Source organism: Dictyostelium discoideum (assembly GCF_000004695.1).
Source record: "Dictyostelium discoideum AX4 chromosome 3 chromosome, whole genome shotgun sequence".
Taxonomy (NCBI): domain Eukaryota; phylum Evosea; class Eumycetozoa; order Dictyosteliales; family Dictyosteliaceae; genus Dictyostelium; species Dictyostelium discoideum.
In genome coordinates this window covers 557,284-577,157 of record NC_007089.4, presented here as the reverse complement: position 1 = coordinate 577,157, position 19,874 = coordinate 557,284, and the positions used below count along the sequence as shown (strand labels likewise).

The following is a 19,874-nucleotide window of genomic DNA, read 5'->3' as shown; positions in this document are numbered from 1 at the left end:
AAGACACACACACATACACACAAGAACCACTTGTTTTTTTTATTTTTTTTATTAATATTTATATTTATATTTATATTTTTAATTTTTTTTTTTTTCGTAAATTTATTTTAATATTTAATTATTATTTTTTTTCTTTGACATTTAAGATATAATTATTAAAATTTTTATTGTTTTGGTGATAATGTTAATAAAAATGTTTTAATTTCTAAAGGTTCGAGAGTAATTACTAAATTATTTGTTGGATTTGATAATTCAGAATTTGCAGATAATGTAGTTTCAATAATTTGAGAAATATTATAATGAGTTAAAAAACCATTATTATTATTATTATTATTGTTATTGTTATTATCACCACTACCAATATTAAAATTAATTGATTTTGAAAAATTAATACTTTGACCAATTTCATAAATATTAATTAATCTCATTATAATTGAAGGTGAATCAATCCATTGTTTTGTAAAAGTTAATAGATGTAAATTGTATGGTAATGAAGTTTGTAATGGTTTAAATAGTGTATTATAAGTATCAATATATTTTTCAATTGGTATTGAGTTTGGAATTAATGAATAAACTGGTTGTAATGGATTTTCAAATAATATTGAATGAGGAGTTCGAATTTCATTACTAAAATTTGGATCACCAAATATACACAACACTCTTAACGAAGGATTACTTGTATCATTCATTGGTTCATGTACTGACCATTGAGTATAATTTGAACGACGAATTAACAATACTTCAAATTCACCATTTGTTTGAGAACTTGCACCAAATGTTTGTTTTGATAAAATGGTTAATTGCTGTTGATAATCACTAACTTGTTGATCAACTATATAACCAGTGTTAATCATTGGATAAAAGTTACTAGTGATTTCACTCCAAATAAAAGTATCATTCCAATGAATTTCCCATTGTCTTTTCATAATTTCTAAACCATTATTTGTATAAAATATATTTTGATTATTAATATTTGTTGTAAATTTCATTGATATCTCTTTATCCCATCCTGATGCAACAATATTATCAATTTCAAAATATTGATCATTTTTAATTAATCTTGAATTGTTATTATTATCATTATCAGTTTCAAATGGATTAAATGAAGTTGTATCATTATAAATTAAATAAGATTGTGAACAATTATTATTATAAATTATAGTTACAATTTGTACAACTGGACCAATTGTTAAATAAAATTGTGGATTAATTGGTGTTAATGGTATTGGTAATCCTTGAACTCTAAATTTATATGCATCATCACTTAATGATGTATATTCAATTAAATGTTGACTAATTGGAATTCCAATTTTATTATTAAATAAATCATCATAGCTATTTAATGTTAAAAGATTATTATTATCTCTATCAAATTTAAAATTTAAATTAAAATTTGAATTACCAATTGTGGTTGTTGTAGTTTCATCATCATTATCATTAAATAATAATTCATTTGAAATTGATAAAATTGATTGAATTGGAGTTGGTAAATTTTTAGAATTATCATTTAATATTTCACCATCTGTTGAAAGTATTACAATGAAATAGGTTGAAATACCTAATGCTGGTGTTGCAACTTGGAAATAAAGATACCAATTATTTGATTTATCAAAACGTTGTACAATTTGTGATTGAATTGGATTTAATTGGTAGTCGTATACGGCCATATTAACAAATGGAATTTCTATAGAGACGGTTTCAATTCTATCCCAAGCTATACTATTGGTGAATGAGATTGCAATGATGTCACCAGGATTTGTCGAATTCAATATAGAGGAACCGTTAGATTGGTAATCAATATTTAATGATTTATTTGATAATAAAAATCCAACGAAATCGGGTATGTTGTAGTCTAGAGTCAACGACTGTGCTTCGTTTAACATTTGGAAATAGTTAACCCGTACGTACTCCTTGGCAGTGCCAGTGATAGCATCGTGATGTGTTAGTATTCCACTCACATTTCTATGCATGCTTAATGCGTAGAAACCAATATTAAAATCAAAATCGAAGCCATTTGAATAGAAACAACTCAACGAGTACAACATCTCACCAACTCTCAATAGTGAGTCAGAATCTCTTGCAGTCTGTTTTAGTAATGGATAAGAGGTGTAATAGCCAGACCACCAATTTGCACAAGTATTGAATGCCTGGTAATCCGACGCCAAACACATTGTATAAACGAATAGGTCCTGACCGACGATGTCGGCGTATTCAACAGGTGGTTCTATGGATTCTACCTTTTCAAAATACTCATTCAACGTTGCGTATTGAATAGTGACACCCCACGACGAGTTGGAATTGATGTAGGTGATCAGTTTATCCATATTGTCGAATTCCAACGACGCATTTTGGAATCTAAAATCATTGCCAAATGGTATGAGTAAATTGTTATGTCTGTACAATTGAGACCGTTGCTGCATGATCTCCACAAATACAGCTGCCCTCTCGTAGATATTGGATTGATTGATGGGCGGATTTTGTGTGGGATCAGACTCGAAATCGAACCCGGTAGTTAACGACTGATTTGGGTTGCTTGCATTTGGGTATATCAAATAGGGCGAGTTATAATGGTGGTCTAACACATGTGTGAAAATGGACAGCTCTTGGTCATTATGCGATGGATACCACTGGAACTCGAAGGACCTGTCAGTCGTCATCCAACCCGATCCCACAATGTCGGGTGTATCATTGTATATATATTTAATACGTTCATCTATTCTATTGATAACATGGTATTTGAACCCCATCAATGAGAAGAGTGTGGCTGTTAAAGTTGATGGTCCAAAGGGGTCAATCTGCCAGCCAATCTCTGGAACCACGCCAAATTCTGATAACAAAAATTGGTGGCCTAATGTCATTTGATTGATAACTGCTTGATAGTGAGTTGCACCCTCATCATTTTGTGCCCAACCACCACCAACAAAATATAATTGTCCATTGTTTACTAAATTCCTAACTTGAGCTTGGAGGAATGATGATTGTTCATTCCACCATGTTTCAAAATAATAAATCTCTGCCCAATTAAATTTTTTACTTGAATCTTTAATTAATGTATTTATAACATTATCTAAAATTACTGTTACATTTTCTGAATAATATTCTTCTAGTGTTTGTACCCATCCTATTTAAAAATTAATTAAAATTAATAAAATTCCATTCTTAAAAAAAAAAAAAAAAAAATAAAAAAAAAAAATAAAAAATCTAAATAATAAAAGATTAATCTTTACCTAAATCACAGTGAGAGTGTGGAATTAAAAATACATTTATTACATTATCTTCATTTGAAGAGTTTTCATTGTTTAATATTTTATTATTAGTACAATTAATAAAAGTTATTAATAATAATACAAATAAAAAAAGTATTAATACTTTTCCCATTGTTTTGTGTGTGGTTTTTTTTTTTTTTTTTTTTTTTAAGAATGGAATTTAATTTAAAAAAAAAAAAATTTAAAAAAAAAAAATAAAAAAGTAAAAATATTGCAAAATAATTAATTTTATTTTTTTATTTGTCAAATTACAAAGTTGATTTCAAAATTCACAAATATACACCACAACCAAAAATAAAAAAAATAATCAAAAATAAAAAAAAAAAAATAATAAATTTTGTGTGTCAACAACTCCAACAAAAACAACCAACAACAAAATCAATAAATGAAATTCAATATTTCGTTTTATTGATTAATAACTAAATCTTTTAGTGAACACAAAACAGAAAAAAAAAGAAAAAAAAAATAGATATTTATTTAAAAAAGAAAAAAAAAAAAAAAAAAATAGAAAAAATAAAAAATAAAATAAAAATAAAAATAAAAAAAAAAATATTTTTAAAATTTATTTAAATAAAATTTTTTTAGTATCGCATAAAAATGAGTTTTAATTTTTTTTTTTTTTTTTTTTTTTTTAAAATAATTTTTTTTTTTTATATGGTGTATTATTATTGTTGTTATTTATTGTAGGTTTATATAATTTTTCTTTTTTTTTCTCTTTTATTACATAAAATATTATTTTACTTAAATAAATAAATAGGTCATTTTAGGGAATTAAAAAAAAAATAAAAAATAAAAAAAAAATAAAAAAAAATAAAAAAAAATAAATAAATAAATAGCTAAACAAAAAAAAAACAAAAAAAAACAAACAAACAAATAAATAAATAAATATAAATAATAAATAAATAAATATAAATATAAATATAAATAAATATAAATATAAATATAAAGATGGAAGGAACATTACCAGTTTTCGATAATTATTGCTTTTATATTCATCGTTTAAAGATGAGATCAAAATTAAACTATAAAAGCAAATTAGTTGATTTATGTAAAGAAGCATCAAATCCATTCATTGTTAGTTTGGCTAAAGATATAAGTGATGCTTCTGATAATATCGATAATTTCTTCTTTTCAACCAAAGCAAGAGATTTAACAAATAGTAAGAATAAATTAATAAATAAATAAATGAATGAATGAATAATATGAATAAATAAATAAACTACTTTATATTAATTTTTTTATTATTATTAATAATAATATAAAATAGTTGATACAGCAGAATTATTAAAATCAGTTGAAACTTATTGTTCATTATTAGGTGGGTTAATTGGTTCAAAAGTATATCAACCAACAATTACTACTGATAATATAGCAGCAGCAACAACAGCAGCAACAGCAACTCCAGTATCAAATTTTGAAAAACTTCAATTAAATGAACAACCAAGAGATAATGATGAAGAGTATAACTCTGAAGAGGGTGATGATAAATTAGAGAAATTTAATAATGAAAAAGTAAAGAATAATAATAATAAAGGTAGTGATGCAATTAGAAAGAATTTAAGATTCAGTTGGACAAATGTATTTGGTTCAGATAGATCAATCACTTCCTCAGATACATTGGTTGAATATATGAGTATTTTATTTAATCTTGGTATTTGGTATTTAGGTTATTCAGAATATATCGTTTCAAATCGTTGTTCACCAACTGATGGTTTACCTGAAGAAGATCGTCAAAAAGTTTATGATTTTCTTTTAAAATCTGCTGGTATTTTTGATTATCTTTGTAAATTAAGATTAAATTTATCATCATCCTCCAAAAAAGAAGAAGAGGATAAAAAGGAAGAAAAAACAGAATCTGGTGAAGATGAAAAAGATGGTGGTGGTGATGATGATGTTGTTGATGATAATGCAGGTAAAATTTTAAAAGGTAGTGATAAATCATCAACAGATTTTAATGATGTTTTATTAAGATCATTATATTTACAATGTATTGGACAAGCACAAGAGTTGACGATTGGACGTGCATATAAAAAGAATACAATTCAACCAATTGTTAAATTGGCAGTTGATACAGCAAATATTTATAAAGAGGCAATGGATATGTTGATCTCACATTTCACCGAGGAGAAGTTGGTTGAGAATCGTTTGGAAAAGTTTGTAAATTTCTTACAATACAAAGTATCATTATATCAATCGTTAGCATGGAACCAACAAGCTTTTCAACAGAATGCAACTCACAAATATGGTGAATCAATCGCCACTTGTAAGAAAGCACAACATCAATTGAAACAAACACTATTTTTAATTAGACCTTGCGTTTCAATAACATTGACTCAGCAATCATTACAAAAACCAACTCAACAATTACAACCAATCATTGATGCAACTTTAGCAAGATTAGAAAGAGAGAATGTCTTAATTGGCTATGAAGTTGTGCCATCGATAGATGATATCTCTGAACTCCCAACTGAAGGTACTCGTTTAGCTAAATTACGTCCTTTCATTATACCACAAGTTCATCAATCTTGGTCAACCATTGATATTCCTTCAACTTTTAATAAAGATAAAAAATTACAAGAAAGTGATTTAGTATCTGTAAAAATTTAAAAATAATAATAATAAAATAATAATAAAATAATAATCAATTTCTCCAAAGCCCCTAGTGGTATTTTTTATTTTTATTATTATTATTATTATTTATTGTTTTTATTAATAAACTATTCCTGGATATTTTTTAACATTTGTGGCACTAGTTAATGTTGTTGGTTTGGTATAATTTTTGAGGAAATTTGTAATTTCATCATTATTTTCATTTGGAAACCAATTAAAAAATATTATTTGTTGTTTTTTTAGGATATATGGAAAAAAAAAAAAAAAAAAAAAATAATTTACCTATTTTTTTTTTTTTTTTTATATTTTTATTTAGTTTTAAATATTGTGTTTGAAATATAGTTATTTATTTTTTAATTTTTTTTTAATTTTTATTATTTTTATTATTTTTTTTTAATAAAAAAATTTTCCAATCCATCTGTTATTTTTATTATTTTATTATTTTTATTATAATTTTTTTTACCAATATTAAATTTTCCCAATTAATTTCAACAAACAGTGGATTTCTTTTTTTTATTTGGATAATATTAAAATTTAAATTTTTTTTTTTTTCTTTTTTTTTTTTAATTCCAATTACATATATTTGTTAATAAAAAAAATAATAATTAATATAAAATAACCGTATTTCTTTTTTTTTATTTTTTATTATATTTTATTGTGTACAATTTGAGTCATAAATATAATTAACTGACTGGATGGATTTGTCTTGTCATTCTTAACTTATTCTAAAAAAAAAAAAAAAAAAAAAAAAAAAAAAAAAAAAAAAAAAAAAAAGTGACGAAGCTTTTTCAATTTTTTAAAATTTTTTTTTTTTTTTCAGTTATTTTAATTACAAATCAAACAAATGAATTAAAAACAAATAATAATAAAATAAATAAATAAAAATATATAATATCTATATATATATATATACAAATAATAAAAAATAAAAAAATAAAAAAAAATGAAAAACAATAATAATTTTATTTATTTTATATTTACATTGTTTTTAATAATTAACTTTTATCATAAAGTAAATTGTATAGTAGATCCAACAACAACAACAACAACAACAACAACAACAAACGAAGATGATAATGAAATAGTTTATTTTGATGATGGTACAGAAGAATTTGAATTTATAAGTGAAACTGAGTTACCAATAAAATTGAATGGGTTGAAGGCAAAGGATATATTTGCAAATGCCTATCATTCAGGTATAATCAATGAAAACGATGAATTTTATCATTGGGGTTTATATTCGAATTTAGTCACAGAAGTACCAAACAAAATTAAAATTAATAACGATAAAAAGATTAGTAATGTTTCTTTAGGTGGTAATTTTATCATATTACAAACTAAAGATGATAATCAATTATATTCAATTGGTAAATCAAAATATGGAGTATTGGGTATTGGTAGAAGCATTGATGATGACGACGATAATAATAATAATAATGAAAAGGTATATAAAATTGAAAAATTCAATGATAATATTATATCAATAGTTAGTGGATATGAACATAGTTTAGTTGTAACTAAAGATGATGGTATCTATGGATGGGGTAGAAATCATAAGAATCAATTAGGTGGTAGAGAGAGGGTAAAGGATAAATCATCATCACCATCGTCACCATCAGAGGATGAATATTACTCAAAACCAATTAAAGTTTTAAAAGAGACCGATCCAATATTTAAAGATTTTAAAAAGATTTGTTCAGGTAGTGACCATAATTTATTGTTGGGTAATGATGGTTCATTGTATAGTTGGGGCAATGGTTATTTTGGTGCATTGGGTCATGGTGTAGGATCGAATGATAAAGAGAATATTTATACACCAAAAAAGATAACAACGTTCACACTTAATAATAATGAGAGCAGAATAGTGGATATAGCATGTGGAGGTTATCATTCAATGTTTTTGACCAATGATAATGAAATCTACACTTTTGGATACGGCGAATTCGGTCAATTAGGTCATGGCGAGAATGACACTTTGAATCATTACATACCAAAAAGAATTAAATCCACTGGAGATAATGCTGCTGGTAATAAAATTAAATCGATTTTCGCTGGTGATCATGCAAATTCATTCTATATCACCACCGATGGTTCCGTTTATTCTTGGGGTTGGAATGATGGTGGTTCTTTAGGTCATGGTACAAATGAGAATCATTATTCACCAAAGAAAATTCAATCATTATCAAATATTAAAAAAATTACTTCAGGTTTTAAACATACATTAGCTCAATCAATCAATAATGATATTTATGTTTTTGGTGATAATACTTTTGGTCAAACTGCTTTAAAATTTAATTATAATAGTAATAATAATAATGACAAAAATAATAATAATAATAATAATAATAATAATAATAATAATAATGACAAAAATAATAATAATAATAATGATAATAATAATAATAATAATAATAATAATTTAAATTTAGGTACCAATAATGATTTATTTGAACAAAAAGATTTTCATAAAATTTTAAATTTAAAATAAAAATATTAAATTAATAATTTAAATAAAAATATCTAAAATATCTATTATTACTAATTTTAATTTTTTTTTTTTTATTTTTGTTTTGTTTTTTTTTTAAATTTCACTTTTTTTAATTATTTTTAATTTTTTAAAAAAATAAAAAAAAAAAAAAAAACAATTCTAATAATCTCAAATTCAACAGATAAATTTAAACAATTGTTTTTTTTTTTTTTTTTAGGTTTGTTTTTTTTATATTCCCACCAACCCAAGGCTATATTAGTATTAAAAAAAATAAAAAAAAATAAAAAAAAAAAATAAAATAAAAAAAAAAAAAAACAAAATAATTAAAAAATAAAAAAAAAAAAAAAAATTAAAATAGTGGGTTGTTAAAATAAATGATAAAGGTTTTTTCTTTTTTTTATTCGACAACAGTACAAATAAATACCTCTATTTGTAATAGTATAGGAAATAATAGTAATAAAATATTTAGAAAAAACAATATTATTAAATTAAATTCTCAACAAATACAAAAACAACAACCTAAAACAGATATTTTAAAAAGATATTATAGTGAAAGTTGTCATAATAATAAAATATATAATAAAAATAATAATACCTATAATAATAATAATAATAATAAAATGAATACATACTCTAGTTTATTATTTTACAATGAAAATAATAATAAAGTTTTAATGGTTAAAAATAATATAAATAAATTATATAAAGCTGTGCCACATAGTTTCTTTGGTTTCCCATCATTAACATCACCAGAACCAACTCAATTACATGAGCAACAACAACAACAACAACAACAACAATTACAACAAAAAGATTCATTATCAAATAAAAACTGTTGTAATAATGAAAAATTATTATTAAATAATAAATTTTATTCAAATCAATTACAATTAGATAAAATTGAAAAAGTATTTAATAATAAAAATTCATTTAAACGTGATAATATTTATTATTTAGGATCATTGGTAACACCATATTATTTGGAACAAGTGAAGAGATGTTATTTCGATTATTATTTAATAATTGTTAAAGATAGTAATTGTATAAATAAGAATAAATTGGAGACTATTTTAGTGGATTCAATATCACCAACGGATCCAGCATCATCAGGTGGTACCAAAGAGAAAACATTGGAGATTTCAATGGAATGGAAGGAACCAATGGAATTCTTGAGGGAATTCAATTCACATCGTAAATTCATTACACCAGAAACACAATATCTCCTAAAGATGTTATCACTATTCTCAAAGACAAACAATGACCTATTGACCATCAGTGAAGATAAAAATAACCTTGGTATCACTATACCATTGGAGTTCGCTCCTCATATTGAAAGTATACCAGTACGTTCAAACACTTTACATCCATTCAATTCAACCAATCTAATCATCTCTCAAAATGATACTCATATACTTTTAGTTGATCCTGGTGCAAATAAAGAAGGTTCTATTCATATGTGTAATATAATAGAAAAGAAATTATTAAAATATTTAAAAAAGTTTATTAAAAATAATATTGAAATTAAAAATGATGAAAATTCAAATAATGTTAATAATGAACAAAGAGAAGAAGAACAACAACAACAAGAAGAAGAAGAAGAAGAAGAAAATAAAAAAATATTAGAAGGTAAAAATATATCAATTTTCATTACACATAATCATAAAGATCATTGGGAAGGTATTGGTATTTTAGAGAAACATTTCCCAGAGGCAACAATTTATGCTCATGAGAAAACTTTAAAGAATATTGAAAGTGGTTTAAAAAAGGTACAAGTTTCTGGTTTTCAATTAAAGGATAAAGAGAGTGTTGATAGCTTTTTAAATGAAATTAAAACTCCAACTGAAATTAAACAATTGGATTGTCATACAAATGAAAAGCTTTACATTGGTAATGGTGGTGATAGAATTTTTCATATAGTTTCAACACCTGGTCACACTGATGATTCTTTGTGTCTTTTTGAGAATAATAGTAAAACTTTGATTGCTGGTGATCATATTGTTGGTTTCGGTAGTTCAGTATTGGATTTTCATACAGGTGATATGGTTGAATATATAGATAGCACTCATGGTATGATCAATTATCTTTGTCCAAAGGTTGCAATTCCTGCTCATGGTCCTTTAAATTTCGATCCAATCGTCCTCTTAAATAATTACATCAAGCATCGTTTACTTCGTGAAGAAGAAATCTTAAATGCTTATAAATCTGGTAAAACTTCACTCACTGAAATCTTAGATATCGTTTATGGTAGTCTTGAACCAACTTTATCATTTATGGCATTGGGAAATATTAAATTACATTTACAAAAATTACAAAAAGAAAATAAAATCTAAAAATAAAAAATTTAAAAATAAAAATTCTAAAAATGAAAATAAAAATAATAAAAATAATGATAATATAAAAAAAAAAAAAAAAAAATAATAATAATAAATTAATAATTTTAATTGTATGATAATATTTTTGTTTTTCATAATCTTTTTTTTAATTTTTTTTAATTGTGTTTGAATAATCTAATTTCTTATTGATTGTAATTGTTAACAAACCATTTTCAATTTAAATATTATTGAACCTATATTTGTATTATTTAATAAAAAAAATGTGTGGTGAATTTTCTGGAAAAGTCATTGAAATTGGTAACCCATTAATATTCCAATTTCAATTATTATCATCATATAGTTGTACCTTTCAAGTCACTGATAGTACATTTTAAAATTAAAAAAATAAAAATAAAAATACTCTTAAGAGTTTGAATCTTAAGTACAAACCACCAGCTTATTCTTCAACTGAACAACAACAAAATATATCTGTCAATTGGTATCAAGTCACTGGTTCTGATACAGTAAAACTCCTGGAAAAAGGTGTACGTATTGAAATTCATCATCCATTCTCTGTAAAGAATTTAACTTGGCATTATAAGGGTGACTACTTTTCATCACCAAAGGAAGGTTCTCGTCCAGTTAAAATCCATCAAAAAGAGAAACTCAATCACCATTTAGAAAGAGTAAAACTCCAAATCAAGTCACTCATTTCCATCCAAATAAACCAATCTTCTTTGTTGTCGATCAAATATAATTCGTGTCTATGATCTCATGAAACAAGAATTAATCAAAAAGTTAATCACTGGTTGTAGATAGATTAGTTCCATCGATATTCATCCACAAGGTGATAATTTCCTCATAGGTGGATATGATAAAAAGGTTTGTTGGTTTGATTTCATGCGTTATTTTTTTTTTATTTTTTTATTTAGTTATGATAAACTTCCATGCGTTATTTTTTTTATATTTTTTTATTTAGTTATGATATACTCATCTTAAAAAATACAAATAAATAATTTAAATTAATACAAATAATTGAAATAATTAATAAAAGTTAAGAATTAAAAAAAAAAAATAAAAATAAAAAAAAGAAAATGAAAAAAAAATAAAAATGAAAAATGGGAAATAGTTTTTTTTTTTTGTTTATTTGTTTAATATTTTATTTTTAATTTATAAATTTGTTTTATTTTGTTTTACTTTATTTTATTTTATTTTTTTTTATTTTGTTTTATTTTACTTTATTTTATTTTGTTTTATTATGTTTCTGATTTTGTTTGGGATTTTAGCAATATATAATTTAGCTTTGATTTTTCGATTTTAGTTTTATACCAATCAAACTATAATAAAAATTAATATTAGTAAAAATTATTAATATTATTATAAAAAGTATTTTAAAAATTTACTTTGGTTGAAAATTTCCATATTTATTCTGTGTTTAATGTATAAATAAGTTTTTTTTTATTTATTAAAAAAATATATTATATAGTGAAACAGCTGTTTAATATGCAATCTACCTATCAACAATGCCTGAGAATTAAAAAATATATCTAAAAAAAAAGAATTAAATCGTTTGATTCTCTGGCAATTGGATTAGTACCAATCCATACTAAATAAACTAATAACTAAACAAAATATCAATCAAAAAAAAAAAACCCCACATTGCAATAAAACAACCTATTTTTTAAAAGATATCTAATTAAAAAAAACAATTAATTAGTTTTTTGTTGGATTTTTTTTGTTTTTTTTTTAATAAAAATTAAATAACAATTACCTCTTTAATTTTGTCAAAGTGTAAATTATTTAATATTTTTTTTATTTAATTTTCTTATTTAGTTATAACCTTGTCTTTTTTGAATCAACTGAAAAAAAAAAAAAAAAAATTACTTTTTATACTAAAAATAAAATAGAATTTTTTGATTAAAAGATCTACACCGATTCAGAGAAACCAAAAAAAGTAAAAAATTTCTGATCTGGTTGTACAAAAAAAAAAAAAAAAAAAAAAAATTTTAATTTTTTTTTCCCGATAGAACAAGTCCCCTAAAAAAATCACTTTTAATTATTTCCAAAATAAAAAATTGATTTACATTATAGTGATAAATATAATAAATTATATTTTTTATTTTTTTTTAATTTATTTTATTTTATATGATTGACGAATTTCACCAAAAAAAAAAAAAAAAAAAAAAAAAAAAAGCTTTTTTTTCATTTTTTTTTTTTTTTTTCATTTTTTTTTTTTTTTTTCATTTTTTTTTGTAATGAAATTCTCATAAAATAATTATAATGTTGATGAAAGCCTTATGTTTATTTGTTCTCAAGAACAATCATTCTCACCAAAAACAATTTCAAAATTTACAGATCAAGTTTTTTTTGGTGAAAGTCACCATGAAAAACAAAAAAAAAAAAAAAAAAAAAAAAAAAAAAAATTAATTATTTTTGGAATGAATTTTTATTTTTAAAAATTATAAATATTAGATAAGAAAACAAATAGTTTTTTTTTTTTCTTGAATTTTTTTTTGAATTTTTTTTGAATTTTTTTAAAATATAATTAAATAAAAAGAGTTATTTAATTTTTACAAGTTTTGCAATCACCTTTACCTCCTGTACCACCACCAATGAGACCACCAATTAAACCAGAGATTAAATTAGAACCACTTGTGATAACATTATATGGTTTGTTAATACATTTACCAGTCTTGGAATCGCAACTATCAGCTGTTTTTGGATTATTATCATCACAATCTTTTTGTCTGTAATTACATTTTCCTGTATCTTCACAACATTCACCAATGTTACAAAGGTCATCACATTCACAGTTTACGGTACTGTTGGTGATTGTACCTTTAATTGGATCACATTTTGAAATGATACATTTGTTTTTATTCTTTGGAAGTTTGATTGGTTCGAATTGACATTTACCAGTGTCTGAACAACATGAATCTTCGGTACAAGCATTACCATCATCACATACTACATTTGAGACGGTACAACCTTTAATTAAATCACATTTTGCAACTTGACACTTATTCTTTGGTTTTGGACAGCTAATTGGTTTTGAGGTACAAACACCATCACAACATGATGCTTCATTACATTTATCAGAGGTACAATTCATTGGGACTTCGATGCAACCTTTGGCTGAATCACATTGAGAGATTGAACATTTATCTTTTGGTTTTGGACATGAAACTGGTGTTGAGATACAACCAACTGATGGTGAACAACTATTGATTGTACATTTGTTTCCATCATCACAATTGATTGGTGTATGAGTTACACCAGTCTTTGGTGAACAAGCATCTAATGTACATTTGTTATTATCATCTGTATTGATTGGTGTATGAGTGATGGTACCATCTTTATTACATGTATCGGTTGTACATGCATCATTATCATCAACATTCATTGGTTTATTTACACAACCAGTTGTTGGTGAACATGAGTCAAGTGTACATGGATTATTATCATCACAAGAGATTGGAGTATGAGTTATACCACCTTCTTTGGTACATGAATCTGTGGTACATTTGTTATTATCATCAACATTGACTGGAGTATGAGTTACACCACCTGATTTGGTACATGAGTCAGTGGTACATGGATTATTATCATCAACATTGATTGGAGTGTTGCAACAACCGGTTGAATTTGAACATGAGTCTACGGTACATGGATTACTATCATCACAAGAAATTGGTTTATTTACACAACCAGTTGATTTTGAACATGAATCAGTTGTACAGGCATTGTTATCGTCACAAGAGATTGGAGTATGAGTTACACCACCTTCTTTGGTACATGAATCAGTGGTACATTTGTCATTATCATCAACATTAATTGGAGTATTACAACAACCTGTCTTTTTGTCACAAGAATCCAAGGTACATGGATTTTTATCATCACATGAAATTGGAGTACTGACACAACCAGTTGAGTTTGAACATGAATCGAATGTACAAGCATTGTTATCATCACAGTTAATTGAAGTATGAGTTACACCAGTGGTTGAAGAACAAGCATCAATGGTACATTTATTACTATCATCAGTATCGATTGGGGAATGTTGACAACCTTTTTCTTTTGTACATGTATCAACAGTACATGGGTTTCTATCATCACAGCTAATTGGAGTGTTTACACAACCAGTTGAGTTTGAACATGAATCAATTGTACAGGCATTATTATCATCACAAGAGATTGGAGTATGAGTTACACCACCTTCTTTAGTACATGCATCAGTGGTACATTTGTTATTATCATCGACATTGACTGGAGTATGAGTGACACCACCTGATTTAGTACATGAATCTACGGTACATGGATTATTATCATCAACATTGATTGGAGTGTTGCAACAACCAGTTGAATTATTGCATGAATCTATGGTACATGGATTACTATCATCACAGTTAATTGGAGCGTGGGAAATACCAGTTGATGGTGAACAGGAATCAAGGGTACATGCATTGTTATCATCAGTATTGACTGGAGTATGAGTTACACCACCTTCTTTGGTACATGCATCAATTGTACATTTGTTGTTATCATCTACATTGACTGGGGTATGAGTGACACCTGTTGGTTTGGTACATGAATCTACAGTACATGGATTATTATCATCAACATTGATTGGAGTGTTGCAACAACCGGTTGAATTTGAACATGAGTCTACGGTACATGGATTACTATCATCACAGTTAATTGGGGTGTGGGAAACGCCAGTTGATGGTGAACAGGAGTCAAGGGTACAAGCATTGTTATCATCAGTATTGACTGGAGTATGAGTTACACCACCTTCTTTTGTACATGCATCAATTGTACAGGCATTGTTATCATCAGTATTGACTGGGGTATGAGTTACACCACCTTCTTTGGTACATGCATCAATTGTACATTTGTTGTTATCATCTACATTGACTGGGGTATGAGTAACACCTGTTGATTTGGTACAGGCATCGACGGTACATGGATTATTATCATCAACATTGACTGGAGTGTTTACACAACCAGTTGAATTATTGCATGAGTCTACGGTACATGGATTACTATCGTCACAGTTAATTGGAGTATTTACACAACCAGTTGAGTTTGAACATGAATCTACAGTACATTTATTATTATCATCACAGTTTATTGGGGTATGGGAAACACCAGTTGATGGTGAGCAGGAATCAAGGGTACAGGCATTGTTATCATCAGTATTGACTGGAGTATGAGTTACACCACCTTCTTTGGTACATGTATCAATTGTACATTTGTTATTATCATCTACATTGACTGGGGTATGAGTAACACCTGTTGATTTAGTACAGGCATCGATGGTACATGGATTATTATCATCAACATTGATTGGAGTATTGCAACAACCAGTTAAGTCATCGCAAGAATCAACAGTACATGGATTATTATCGTCACAGGAAATTGGAGTATTTACACAACCAGTTGAATTTGAACATGAATCAACTGTACAGGCCTTTTTATCATCACAATTGATTGGGGTGTGGGAAATACCGGTTGATGGTGAACAAGAATCAATTGTACAGGCATTGTTATCATCAGTGTTGACTGGAGTATGAGTTACACCACCTTCTTTGGTACATGCATCAATTGTACATTTGTTGTTATCATCTACATTTACTGGGGTATGTGTGACACCTGTTGATTTGGTACAAGCATCTACAGTACATGGATTATTATCATCAACATTGACTGGAGTGTTTACACAACCGGTTGAATTTGAACATGAGTCTACGGTACATGGATTACTATCATCACAGTTAATTGGGGTGTGGGAAACACCAGTTGATGGTGAACAGGAATCAAGTGTACAGGCATTGTTATCATCAGTATTGACTGGAGTATGAGTTACACCACCTTCTTTGGTACATGCATCAATTGTACATTTGTTATTATCATCTACATTTACTGGGGTATGAGTGACACCTGTTGATTTGGTACAGGCATCGACGGTACATGGATTATTATCATCAACATTGATTGGAGTATTGCAACAACCAGTTATGTCATCACAAGAATCAACAGTACATGGATTATTATCATCACAGGAAATTGGAGTATTTACGCAACCAGTTGAGTTTGAACATGAGTCGACAGTACAGGCCTTTTTATCATCACAATTTATTGGGGTATGAGTGACACCGGTTAATGGTGAACAGTTATCAAGAGTACAGGCATTGTTATCATCAGTATTGACTGGAGTATGAGTTACACCACCTTCTTTGGTACATGCATCAATTGTACATTTGTTATTATCATCTACATTTACTGGGGTATGAGTGACACCTGTTGATTTGGTACAGGCATCTACGGTACATGGATTATTATCATCAACATTGATTGGAGTATTGCAACAACCGGTTGAGTCATCACAGGTATCAACAGTACATGGATTATTATCATCACAGGAAATTGGAGTATTTACGCAACCAGTTGAATTTGAACATGAATCTACAGTACAGGCCTTTTTATCGTCACAGTTTATTGGGGTATGAGTGACACCAGTTAATGGTGAACAAGAATCAAGGGTACAGGCATTGTTATCATCAGTGTTGACTGGAGTATGAGTTACACCACCTTCTTTGGTACATGCATCAATTGTACATTTGTTATTATCATCAACATTGATTGGAGTGTGAGAAACACCTGTAAATGGTGAGCAGGAGTCAACAGTACATGGATTGTTATCATCAGTATTGACTGGAGTATGAGTTACACCACCTTCTTTGGTACATGAATCAGTTGTACATTGGTTATTATCATCGACATTGATTGGAGTGTGGGTGACACCTGTTGATTTAGTACAGGCATCGATGGTACATGGATTATTGTCATCAACATTGATTGGGGTATAACAGCAACCAGTTGAATTGTTGCAAGAGTCTACGGTGCATGGGTTTTTGTCATCACAAGAAATTGGGGTATTTACGCAACCAGTTGATGGTGAGCAGGAATCATCTGTACAGGCATTATTATCATCACAACAGATTTCAGTGTGAGTTATACCTGTAAATAGCGAACATGAATCAGTGGTACATTTGTTATTATCATCAACATTGACTGGAGTATGAGTAACACCACCTTCTTTGGTACATGCATCAATTGTACATGGGTTAAGATCGTCGACATTGATTGGAATGTGAACTACACCAGTTGATTTTGAACATGAATCTATTGTGCATGGATTATTATCATCTACACTGATTGGGGTATTACGACAACCGGTTGAATTATTGCAAGAATCTACGGTACATGGATTATTATCATCACAGGACATTGGTTTATTTTGACAACCTGATGAACAGTCACAACTATCGATTGTACAAGCATTCTTATCATCACAAGAGATTTGAGTATGTGAAATAAAACCTTTGATACATGAATCAATTGTACATGGATTTTTATCATCCACATTTATTGGGGTATGAACACAACCTGAAGTTTTTGAACAACTATCAATTGTGCATGCATCTATAAAATATAATATAAAATTTATAGTATAAAATTGTATGTTGTTTATTTATTAGTTTAAAATTATATGTTTTTTTTTTTAAAAAATTAGAGAGTGAAAAAAAAAAAAAAAAAACTGTTTTGAAAAAAAAAAAAAAAAAAAAAAAACTGTTTAGGAAAAAAAAAAAAAAAAAAAAAAAAAAAAAAAATATTTTACTTTCATCATCACAACAAATTTGAGTATGAGTGCAATATTTTCCAAAAAGTAAACCTGCAGAACACATATCTGTTGACCATCTATTTCCATCATCACAATCATCATCACAATCACATGCTGTATTGGTTTGTATGGTTTCAGTTTCCGCTATTAAATATTAAAAAAAAAAAAAGAAATAAAAAAAAAAAAAAATTATTAGAATTTCCAATTATTTAATAAAGAAAAAAAAAAAAAAAAAAATAAACATACCATTAACTGATATTATTACCATACTACTAATAAATAGTAATAAAATAAATATAGAAATTTTCATTTTCAACGTTATAATTTTTAAACTAATGATTTTAGTTTTTACTAATTCCTTTTCCTACTTTTTTTTTTTTTGTTTTTTTTTTTTTTTTTTTTTTTTAAATGATTTTTTTTTTTTTTTAATAAATAAATATTATTTTTTTTTTTTTTTTTTTTTTTTTTTTATTTATTTATTTAAAATAAATAAATATATTGAAATATTAAATTATTTAAATATATTCCAATTTAAAAGTTAATTTTTGAATTGATGAAAATAAAATTAAAATAATCAAATATTTATACAAAAAATATTTACACAAAAAAAAAAAAAATATAAACAAAAAAATAAAAATAAAAATAAAATAAAATTAAAATTAATTTTAAAAAAAATAAAGTATGGTAAATTAAAAATAATTGGATTGTCGATCATATTTGATTAGTGATATTCTTAAAAAGACCGCAAAACCATTACGCAATATAAAATATACATTTTTTTAACAATAATAATATGTGTATGTATGTATTTTTTTAAATTGTTTTTTTATACAACCCCAATGTTTCATTATATTATTTATTATCATTATTGTTATTTTTTTTATTCTATTTTTTATTTTTATTATTTATGGTGGTGGTGTATAATTTTGGTGAAAGTGTGTTAATTATTTTAAATAGAGAGTGAGATAACTTTTTTTTCATTATTGTACTATCTGTTTATATGTACACAAGGTATTTTTATGAAAAATTAAAAATATCACATGTGTGTGTTTGAAAATAGAAATTGTTTGTGGTGTTATGTATAATTAATTTCTTTTTTTTCTTTTCCAATAGTATAAAGTATCAGTTTACATAATATATTTTATTGCAAAATTTTTTACAACTATAAAATCACCAACCCCCTCACGAGTTTACAACCATAACATCAAATAATGCATAATCATATTATTAAATATTTTTTATTTTTTCAATTGTATATGAAATCATAATTAAAAAACCTCACTATCTCAAACTCTCTAAACCACATAAATAAAAAAAAAAAACAACAGTAATGTTTAAAAACAATAACAAAATCACAAATTTATATTAATATATTCACACACAACAAACCCACACCTATATTTGAATAATTTTAATAGATTTTGTAAATAACCTATTTGTGTAGAGTTTGATGATAACAAGAGATTAAAAAGTACAATTAACAATAATAAAAAATCAATATAAAAATCAATATA

General features: G+C 25.9%; 6 protein-coding genes across 6 annotated transcripts; 4 read left to right on the top strand and 2 right to left on the bottom strand.

The window, feature by feature from the left end:
- Positions 1-164: 164 nt before the first annotated feature.
- manB (hypothetical protein) lies at positions 165-3,378 on the bottom strand (the record flags this gene model as incomplete). The annotated part of the gene is made up of 2 exons (XM_637153.1): positions 165-3,121; positions 3,228-3,378. The coding sequence occupies 2 exons, from the start codon at positions 3,376-3,378 to the stop codon at positions 165-167; spliced, it is 3,108 nt and encodes a 1,035-aa protein (XP_642245.1).
- Positions 3,379-4,214: 836 nt separating this feature from the next.
- Positions 4,215-5,873, top strand: DDB_G0278257 (hypothetical protein; the record flags this gene model as incomplete). The annotated part of the gene is made up of 2 exons (XM_637152.1): positions 4,215-4,425; positions 4,534-5,873. The coding sequence occupies 2 exons, from the start codon at positions 4,215-4,217 to the stop codon at positions 5,871-5,873; spliced, it is 1,551 nt and encodes a 516-aa protein (XP_642244.1).
- A 946-nt stretch (positions 5,874-6,819) lies between these two features.
- DDB_G0278255 (regulator of chromosome condensation domain-containing protein) lies at positions 6,820-8,364 on the top strand (the record flags this gene model as incomplete). The annotated part of the gene is made up of 1 exon (XM_637151.1): positions 6,820-8,364. One exon carries the CDS (start codon positions 6,820-6,822, stop codon positions 8,362-8,364), a length of 1,545 nt encoding a protein of 514 aa, XP_642243.1.
- A 620-nt stretch (positions 8,365-8,984) lies between these two features.
- Positions 8,985-10,694, top strand: DDB_G0278253 (hypothetical protein; the record flags this gene model as incomplete). The annotated part of the gene is made up of 1 exon (XM_637150.1): positions 8,985-10,694. One exon carries the CDS (start codon positions 8,985-8,987, stop codon positions 10,692-10,694), a length of 1,710 nt encoding a protein of 569 aa, XP_642242.1.
- Positions 10,695-10,957: 263 nt separating this feature from the next.
- On the top strand, positions 10,958-12,645 carry DDB_G0278251 (hypothetical protein; the record flags this gene model as incomplete). Its single annotated transcript, XM_637149.1, has 3 exons — positions 10,958-11,050; positions 11,105-11,362; positions 12,601-12,645. The coding sequence occupies 3 exons, from the start codon at positions 10,958-10,960 to the stop codon at positions 12,643-12,645; spliced, it is 396 nt and encodes a 131-aa protein (XP_642241.1).
- A 594-nt stretch (positions 12,646-13,239) lies between these two features.
- ecmA (extracellular matrix protein ST430) lies at positions 13,240-18,670 on the bottom strand (the record flags this gene model as incomplete). The annotated part of the gene is made up of 3 exons (XM_637148.1): positions 13,240-18,161; positions 18,358-18,504; positions 18,607-18,670. The coding sequence occupies 3 exons, from the start codon at positions 18,668-18,670 to the stop codon at positions 13,240-13,242; spliced, it is 5,133 nt and encodes a 1,710-aa protein (XP_642240.1).
- Positions 18,671-19,874: the final 1,204 nt, after the last annotated feature.